The 10,006-nt window shown below is 37.3% G+C and overlaps 1 protein-coding gene and 2 non-coding genes across 3 annotated transcripts; all 3 read right to left on the bottom strand.

The window, feature by feature from the left end:
- Positions 1–4,202: 4,202 nt before the first annotated feature.
- Positions 4,203–7,614, bottom strand: rpl37 (ribosomal protein L37). The gene is made up of 4 exons (XM_051412946.1): positions 7,522–7,614; positions 6,696–6,831; positions 6,196–6,280; positions 4,203–4,528 (listed from the first exon to the last, which is right to left on the bottom strand). The coding sequence occupies exons 1-4, from the start codon at positions 7,522–7,524 to the stop codon at positions 4,459–4,461; spliced, it is 294 nt and encodes a 97-aa protein (XP_051268906.1). The 5' UTR covers positions 7,525–7,614; the 3' UTR covers positions 4,203–4,458.
- LOC127371031 (small nucleolar RNA SNORD72) lies at positions 5,193–5,270 on the bottom strand. Its single transcript, XR_007886343.1, has one exon. It is a non-coding gene; the product is annotated as a small nucleolar RNA SNORD72 (small nucleolar RNA).
- Positions 6,914–6,994, bottom strand: LOC127371032 (small nucleolar RNA SNORD72). Its single transcript, XR_007886344.1, has one exon. It is a non-coding gene; the product is annotated as a small nucleolar RNA SNORD72 (small nucleolar RNA).
- Positions 7,615–10,006: the final 2,392 nt, after the last annotated feature.

A 10,006-nucleotide genomic window follows, 5' to 3' on the forward strand; every position in this document is an offset into this window, starting at 1 on the left:
AAAAAAGAAATTTACAGTCATGCCTGTGGCTCTGTTTTTTTTAGATAAAGTTAATTCAGTTCATTCAATACATGAACTATAAGAATCAGAAATATTTTATTGCTAATTATTTAATTTTTATTGGCGAGAAATTGAGTCACAAATGCTCCCATTCTAGAAAAAAGAAACATTATAAGAAATAAGAAGTATGTAAACATTGCATGCAATATTCTATGATATATATATAAATATATATATAGAGAGAGAGAAAATAAGGCATGTAAGAATATGTATACTACAATATAACAGTAATAATATGTTTAGAATATATTAATAGATCAAATTGTACAACAAATAAAATATATGTAAAGAAAAAAGGGAAAGAAAAACCTTTGGGTCTGTTAGAGCAAATTAATGTCAGTCTTTGTTAGTATAATATCTTTTAACATTTTATTTTGAAAGGTTCTTCTGTAAATTAAACCCAAAATAAGTACTAGTGACGGCTTCCATCTTAGAATCACAAAAAGTGCATTTGTTGTTTAAAGTTGGAAAGAAATGACAGACATTAGCTTTATCAGGGTAGAATCTGTGTGATCAATTAGCTATATGAACACTAAACACATAAGCAAAGGCTCGGGGAAATGTCATTATTTTGGCAAATATTTGGTCATAATAAATACAAATGTTGGCCTAAAGGAGTCTCACTAGATGAGAAGTCAGAGTATCACCAAAACCATTAGGAGTCATTCTTTGGGCACAACAAATAGTTCAATAGTGTCATTAGCATTGCTGAAAAGATGCAACATGGTGGGCTTTGATACATAAAAAATACTCATAAAAAAGAAATTAGAACATTCAAAAAGCAGAATAGAGAACCACAATACACATTTCTGGCTCACTGGTTCCTCAGACAGTCTGTGAGTTGCACATCCTGGCTCTAATGTTTACTTTATCACTTCACACTGAATGTACAGAGAAGGAGCACAGCACCAGCACAGGTCACAAGGCCAATGTAGAGGAGGTGTGTCAGGACTGTGTGGATGTAATGGATGATATTAACCTCTGAACTGACCTGACTGAGTTGCACTCTACAAGACTCTTGTGTCCACAGCAGGAAGTATTATGCTGAGGTTTGATGTGTTTTTGGTATGCTGAATCAAATTAGATCACCAAAATACACATTGTACTGTATAGTTCACTGTAAACCAAATCAGTTATGATACTGAAATTGCTTTTTGGTGTCCTTTGGAAATAACGGTAGTCTAATTCTGCATTATTTAGGTATTTGTGCATTTTATATTTTACAGCTTTAATTGCAATAAAATGCTTTTACTACATTAAGTTACATTACACACCAAACTGGGAGCACTTTTATACTTTAAACAGGAAAATAATACATACATATTCTTTTTCATTATATTCCCCTTAACTTTAAGAACTGGAGGTAAATATTTATATTTAAACATTAATATTCTCTTTATTAAGAAAACTCTAACCTTTTAATGAACAGTGTTTCTGTTAAAGACACATCCATAGCAACCTTATCAGCACTGCAGAAAATAAACAGATGTGGTGAAGTACAACTTTAAATTGGAGTATTTTGACAGCCTGGAGGAGAAACCCTGCGGCAGGACCTGGAGATGTGTTGAGAAATACTGCTGCCGTGAGATCCCTGCAGGCTTATCTGTGATTTATGCAACACTCTCTCTCTCTCTCTCTCTCTCTCTGCAGCATGCTGTTGCAGATATGTTAGACTTGGCAGATCCACCAAACACATTAAAAGATTACATTTGTTAATAGTGTACCGACAGGTACCAGGAATTGGAGAAAGGAGAAAACACAGCTCTGAAACCCCTTGAAGGCATAATACACTCTTTTCAGTTCAGGGACAAAAGAGCTTCACTGTTGTACCTGCTATGTACCAAAGTTTCATGACACATTTGTGTCTCCTGTGGACCAATTGTTACTAAATGTCTGTTAGCTGGAAAACTATTAACTCTTCTCTGATAAGGGTCACTGTCCTGCTGGGAAATTAACCTTCTTCCTCACCAATTTCAGCCTGAATCTTGCGTCAGCCTCTGCAGCAGAAAGCTTGACTGCTGGTTTTCTCCACTGTGGTCGCTGTCTTCAGACGTTTTCCAGCTGCAGCCATAAAAATTCAAACTTTTGACTCATTTGTAAACTCCCTCCAGTCGTCATCGGAGATATTTCAGTATTGTTTGGCCCCTGATAAATATTTAGACTTATTTTGTTGTTGAAGATATTTGGAAGCTGCTGCTCTGCTGTTAAAGCTGCAGATTGCGATTCATCTTCCAGCTGCACATTTACGACGTGAAGTAGCTGAGTCTGTATGTTGCAGGGCCCCTGTCCAGCTTTGGGCCCCCTGATGCAGCCATAGTAGCAGTGCAGTGTCTATCAGTGTGCATCAGTGTGTATTTAGTGGGGAGCCCTATTTTTTTCTTGCTTGTGCTTGGTTTTTAAGTTCTGTTTTTTATTACACTGCAGTTTGCACAATAAAAGTTTGCTTACATTGTGATTGCTTCATGCAGCATTTTGTGGAGACATTAGTCAAACTTTATAGTAATCAACGTCTTCAGTGTTGTACTCCTGACAGAAGAATCAGCCACTATAAACTTATAAAAAGCGCAAATGCAATAAAAAAAATACTGTGAAACCACCAGAATCTTAAAAGACATTGTGATACAATTGTTTGGTCGTACTGCCCAGAATTACCTATAAGGATGTTATTTTACAAACAACTTTCCAGTAGCTGAAGACAAAAAACTGAGTACAGTTCAAGTGAATGTACAGTATATTGACTCTGTCTAAAAAACAAGGAGTAACATCAGTGAGGAAACCTTTACAGATTAAAATGTGACTCTTTTCTACATGCCTATCAGATATTTAACCAATAGCATCATTTATTTTAGTTTTGGACAGTCCTTCCAGAAAAAAAGAGTTTTTTTTGTGATTGTTGCGGGCAAAAATCCTTGATTATGCGGCACGTTTTCTTAATTCTTTTGGAATATGCGGGATATTTATGCAATTTTATACGATGAAATGCAAAAAAATTTGATTCCCCCAACACCCTGTCCTCACTAGGCTACTACCTTAATGTAAAGAGTCATTTCTTTTTACTTCCTATGATAAACAAACATACTACATCACAGAAAGTGCTGGGAATATTTAAGCTCTCATCTTGTTTTATTTCAGACCTTAGTAAACACATGGCTTAAACTGACAACACATTGATGAGTCAAACATATTCATTCTGTAGCTTTACAAAAGGAATATGCTGCAACTTCTGTAAAAATGAATAAATAAGATATAAAAAAAATAAAATGTGTGCTCCCTGTTCTACAGAGGACATCTTCTGTTAAAATAAGTGCTTCCAATGCACAAAGGGCAATCTCTTAATGTAACGTAAATTTACATACTACTAATATATTTACCACTGTCAGGTTGTCATCGAGGGGTTTGCAGCTTTTCGTTGACGTTCACCTCGCGTAATTACGTCACTTCATAACGTTCCCATGGCAACAGGGGAAAATGGCTGCTCGAGTGAAGTAAACGCAACATTTTTCAACTTTCTGCGAAGATATGTGAGACTTATTATGAAATCATGCAAGCCCCGCATATTTTACGCGGAAATTGGCAATTTATGCGGCGAAAGTGCGGCGTATTTGAAAAAATGCGGCCCCCTTTGGCTGATTGTGCATAAATGAACTCAGGTGTTAGGGACATTGGACCCAGTTCCACCATAAGAACATAAGGTTTGTGCAAACTTTATGTTTGATTATCTATATCTAGATCAGATCCAAATAAGTTTTCTTGATGGGAAATCTTTCCATTAATTCCTGAAGCCTTTGTTTAAATGCTCTGATGTGCATTTTCATCTCATTCCTATTCAAGCCATCTGATTTGAAGGAAGGGAAATTAAAGAGGACCACCTCAAGCCCTGTAAAGTTATAACCAGAGTAGCTCCTGTACTGAAACAGCAGTTTCCCCTTTTATCCACAATAAGCAGTTTGGAGTTAAGATATTGGAAGACTCTAAGGTGGGGGATTAATACTTGTAAAGTTTCACAGCATTGTGGGTTTAGCTCAGTGCGTTTCCACATTTGAAGCCAGTAATTTTGCAGATTTGTTCATGTATTCAGAGCGCAGTAGAGAGAACTCAATCCCAATGATCTCAGTACAAAACCTTCAACATTAATACAGCAGTTCATGTTTCTGAAAACACCCTTTATTTCAGGTTTCTGTTCACAACATCTGAAACTCATTTACTAGAGATTTGCACAAATGACTTCATGAATCAAAAAGGGGAATAAAGTCTAAACACCCTGTGTATATTTAATCTGACATCAATTATATCCTCTGTCTTTAGCCATCACTGACCAGACAATACGGCTTATAAAGATCAAGAGACAAGACTGAAACTCCTTTATAACATCACATTTATTAACCAAAAATGTGTCTTTTAGGATGAGCTGGAGGCGGCCACTGCAGCACGTCTGGGTTTGGGGGTGGTGCCTTCCCGGAAACCATTCCTGGAAAATAAAAATAAAAAGTAGTGAGGTTGACGCAGACAAATACCTTGTAATTTACAGGTAAATCCAAATGAAAGACATAAGTCACTGTATTTGTCATTCCACAAAAATACTTAAATATGCTAAAAGCTACCAGTTTCCTGTGTGCTGCCAGTAGTTGCAGGCTGGTCAGCCAACTATCCAGGTAACTGGATACAATCACTGCAGCTGTTAAGAGCTGATGATTAATTCTTAACTATAAATGTTTATTACTCCCTGTTTAGACAGAGCGATAAACAAGAAGTCTGTGGCACAAATGATGAAACCATGACTTAAAAAAAAAAGGATGCTAGTGTTTGTGGTAAGCAAACAAAAACTGGCATTTCTGTAAAAATGTCCAATTGGCACGCAATCTAAGTAAAAGGACATTTTGACTTGTAAAATCAGGTTCAACGTTAAAGAAGGCTCAGTTATACGAAAGTGTCCCATTTAGCCTCCATACACAATTAATATCTACATTCATTTTGGTAAATTTACAGTAGAACCACCGGCTTAAATATGCTGATAAACCTGATTAATATGATAATTAACATGTTTTTATTCATTTTACTTTACACACACTTTAAAAAAAGAGACCCACAGGCTCTCCACAGAGTCCATTTTAATGTCACTGACTTATAAATGATGCTTACCTCAGAGAAAACATTGATATCACTTTGATTCATTTGTTCAGACATTTATTTTTCACCATCATTGGTAAGCAGCATCAACAAGTGTTATAAACAGGACCACAGGCGGGTTGCAACAGAGGCTCAATACTGAATTTGGCAAAACATAAAATTTCCCTACCAAATCTGTTAGTGGGTAAAAACAGCAAATAACACACTGAATAAATCGAACTGATCACAATAAAGCAGACCAGACTTCCTGCCACTGTTGGCTTGAAAAGCACATTACACACAGATACGGTCTCATTGTTTGAGGCACATTTTGTGGATGGACCACATTACCAAAAAGGTATTTAGTTTACAGCTTTGTTTATCATCTCCATGAAAAAAAAAGCTCCCACTCGACTATCAAAGCAGTTCAGTGATGACGTTTATCTTGTGGTCTTTGTAAATATTTGTTTAAAAACATTTAAACCCACGTTTGTTGTAGATACAACATTACCACGATTTTCATGATGTAACCTAACCAAAAGCAACGCCGATGATCACATGTAATGTAACCTGACATTTCTTTTAAGCATTTTCACATCGCAATCATGTAATCAATATAACCATCTGTATGGGAAAATATACTAATATTAGCTTCCTGTTGGCAGTGAAAGGTAGGCTGCAGGAATCTTGCGTTTATTCTCGCTGGGAATAAATCAACACAACTCCGTGTTTGTAGTTCATAATTATACATCGTTTACTACAACCAGGAATACTCGGGAAGTGTTTATCGTGTTATTTAACAGTTTGAAAGTGGTCTTAATTACACATTTAACAGTCTTAGCATCAAGACATTTCAGTGTTTGCATTACTGATGCCAAGATAATAAAAACCCATTTTAGCTTTTTGGCTCCGACAGCAAACTACTTTTCATTGCTGATAATCAACAAGCAACAAGTAGCACATCTAGAAACACTTGTAGTTCTGCTCAATGTTATCCCAGCAGAATATATATATATAAATAAATCTTACCTGAATCTGCGGTAGACGACCTTCAGGTGTCTCAGACGGCCGGTACCAGTGGTGTTCCTCCTCTTGGCCTTAGCGCTCCAGTTGTCTAAAAAGGAAAACAAGACGAGCTGGTTAATGCTCTGGCAGTACTACAATGTAATGACACAAAGTATTAGGAAATTTAACATATTGTTATACATTTAATTGGTGATTATACATAGCAAAGTGATACAACGGAGTATATTCTACCTGAGTGGAATAAACAAACGACTGTGCCCATATGGACATTATAAGAATCTATTAAACCCCACATCACCCATTCATTAGTTAAATAATCAGTGAAACACATAATGTTGAGGCACCTTGTCGTAACTAAGTCACTGTGTGCCGCTACGCTCCACTAAAGGAAACCAAAACACACTCAAAGACAGCCTATTATTGAGCGTTCACACTCACATGCATCATTTTGAGTACAAGAAGAGAGCTTTTAAACATCAACCCCGTATCAATATGCAACTTACACTTTCTCTTGCGCTTCTCGGGGTAGCCACACTTGCCACAGGAGGACTTCTGCAGGTGGTAGGCCTTGGACCCACAACGACGGCACAGGGTGTGCGTCTTGTTCCGGCGCTTACCGAAAGATGAAGTTCCCTTCGTCTGAAAGGCAAGAGATCAAGAAATAAAAGAGATCAGAGGAACAAAAGTCACCCTTAACAAAAGGCTTCAAAAAGATCTGATAGTCTTGTCTCAGCACAGAAGGATGAATCACAGGAAATCATTTGTTCAGACATTTGTGTTTTAAAGACATCACTGACAAGACTTGTGTGGCTGTAACCAACACTTGGATGGATGGGATGGGTGCAAAGCTGCTCACTACTTAAATATAGATTATAAAGCGAGTAAAAGATTATATATTTGGTCTAAATTCAAGCCCTGAGCGTTAGAAAGGAGTCTAACAGTGTGAGTGTGGAGGAAGCACACTCAGCTCGTTGTGCTCTCCGCTGTATTAAAGCTAGAGAGCCATTAAAGTAGCTACCGCCGCCTTTTATTAGACGAATAACAACACCGATACAAAAAACAGAAGATATTCAGAGTAATCTAAGCACTGTGTGTGTGTGTGTGTGTGTGTGTTTTCTCCTGGGCCCATTTTGTACACTGAACCTCATCGCTACGAGCGGCGACAGAAAACTGTTAACTATTATTTAAAAATGAAGCTTCATCTACAAAAATACTTTACCCAAACGGTAACAGTGTTTATCCGACATCGAACCCCCAACAGCCCGAGTCGGATACACGGCACATTAGACAGATGTTAAAAGATTTCGGTCTGCCAGCGTTGCAGCTTACCATTTTGGTCCGGTGGCTAAGGGAAAAGAGACCGGAAGAGGAGCGTGCGTCCCATCAAATTAGATCCGTGGTGCTTCCTGTGTAACACAGAAATGGGACCCCATAGCATTTTATGGGTAAAATGCATTTTACTGATGATTTTTAATATATATTTTTGTATGTACGTTTTTTTTTTAAATATATATTTAAGATTGTGTCGCTATTGCATTGCCTGTTTTATTTATATAGACTGTAAATCGAGATTTCTACTGTACGCAATTGTTCTGAATAAAGTTTGAAAAATAATTTTGCCAGTGGATGGATTTGAAATGATTATAAGAATAAGTATTCGTAAATATTCAGCGAGAGGAGATGATTCCCCTGCTTATGCTTGTGTTTGATGTATTTAAAGAAAATAAACATTAAGGAGGGTTAATTTCCATATAAAGTGTCTAAATCTATTTTTTTTTATCAGAATCAGCTCGACTGGACAAGAGTGTTTAAGCTACACATACAAGGGATTATTAAATTGCTCTCAATGTACATCACCAGAACAAGTTACTGGAAGATGGAAAAAGACATAAAACTATAAAACTAAGACAACACAGCTGAATAAAGATGGGTAAAATTAAACATAGTTATTATGAATAGGGGGAAATATGTATAAAGATCAACAATGTTCAACAACATACCCTCAAGTCAAGTCTTCTGTAGATTGTAAACAAAACAAATTGTACAAAAAACTGCTTTGTATACATGAAGTGGGTGGTTATATTGGCCTACATATGCATCACGTCTATACACAGGGTGCAGGATTTATAGCTGGATGACATAATGGGAAAGCCCAGTGTGTATTTGAAACTGTAAATATTTAATTTGTAGGTAAGTGGATGTGTTTAGCTTTACAGGGACATTATATTATTGATTTATCAGAGTGATAGCCTCTGAAAATACTCTTCCTGTGTCTGATTGTTTTGGCTTACAGTGCTCTGTAGCGCCTACCAGAGGAGAGAAGTTGGAACAGGTTGGGTCCAGGGTGTGATGGGTCTGCAGTGATGTTTTCCGGCTGTATCTTGACTCCTGAGTCCTGAATGGAAGTCAGTCTGGCACCAGTAATTTTTTCTTTAGTCCTCTTTTAATTATGAACACACAGACGGCCTCATGATGAACCCCAAAACCTCATGAAAGACTTTATACAGCATTTTAACACCCAGGAATTTCCGATCTGTTATGATTTTTGTTGTTTGTAATTAAAACTAATGTACAACCTTTAAAACATTCGTTCCCAACATGTTATATACTGTGATTGCCCCTGTCATTTCTGGGATGCTGTTGCTGCCCCAACTGAATCAGTTCAAGGACGCTGGTCTTGTTCATGAGTGTAAAACAGAGCACAAGTTTAAAAAGGAAGATTGGTGTTGTGTTGGTAAGAGTAAGGGCTCGTTGTCAATAATTTTAGTTGATAATGTGTTTACATGGTGCATATTTGAAATCTGTGTTTAATTAAATTAAAACAAACACAGCAAGGTGGAGGCTCGGTAGTATATCGGTATACTCGCTGGTATTTGGGATTCTGGGCAAGATATAATTGAGCTTTTATCCATATCTCACATCTTGAGTTTGCTCAGTTGTCATCCTGTAACATGGATGAAATTTTGGTCACATTATATGTATAATCCCTAAACTCTTGTAAAGCTGACATGTGTTATCTGATTTGTGAACTGCATACTTGATGGTATTTTAATTGAATACTTACACAGCACATAGAGAGTGGAAGGAAGCGGAGGTCAGTAGGGCCAAACTGCTCATTTAACATCCCAGTGCCTGTCAGATTTATCTGGCCGTGGACGACAAGCTTTGGGTGGTGACATAAAGATATACAAGACAGAAATGAGCTTCCTTTGCAGGATTTGTTGGCTCACTCTGCCAAGGGGAGTGGATGAAGTCTCTTATACAAGCTTACTTTTCTGAGATATTCTGTGCATGTCCAACTTGTAGCAGCTCTAGGCAGACTCAGAATATACTGGAAGGACTAAATATCCAATCTGGCCTGGGAGTGCTGAAGGCCATGGCTCGAGAGAAGGATGTCTGGAATAGTTTGTCACAGCCTGCTGCCTCTATGGTGGTGATGGATGGCTAAAAGTAAAGAAATATATTCATAAGAATTCAAATTTATGTGTTTCCTTATGACTTTTGGATGGTTCAGTGATGCAGATTACTTACAGTAACTTTACTAAAATGATGTGTGTTCATTGTACAATATGTGTCAGTAAAACTAAAGGCTTAACATATCTGTGAACACACTCACTGATCACTGATATCAGATCAGGCTGATATATTCCCACATTTCGAATCTGACACCATTATGACTATATGATGGCTCGTTGTAAAGATATTTCTTCTGTCACATCCACCTACGACTCTGCTGCTTGTGAAGGTGTTAATGCAATGCCGACTGTACCAGATGGACTTTGATGACATGATCAAACAGCTGTCAAAGTGGACA

Source organism: Dicentrarchus labrax, unplaced genomic scaffold, assembly GCF_905237075.1.
Source record: "Dicentrarchus labrax unplaced genomic scaffold, dlabrax2021, whole genome shotgun sequence".
Taxonomy (NCBI): domain Eukaryota; kingdom Metazoa; phylum Chordata; class Actinopteri; family Moronidae; genus Dicentrarchus; species Dicentrarchus labrax.

Excerpts from the sequence above, each read along its gene's own strand:
- rpl37 (XM_051412946.1), bottom strand. Across the intron at positions 6,281-6,695 it reads CGAGAAGCGCAAGAGAAAGT|ACAACTGGAGCGCTAAGGCC; the intron begins GTAAGTTGCATA and ends TTTCCTTTTTAG. Across the intron at positions 4,529-6,195 it reads GTCGTCTACCGCAGATTCAG|GAATGGTTTCCGGGAAGGCA; the intron begins GTAAGATTTATT and ends TTTATTTTCCAG.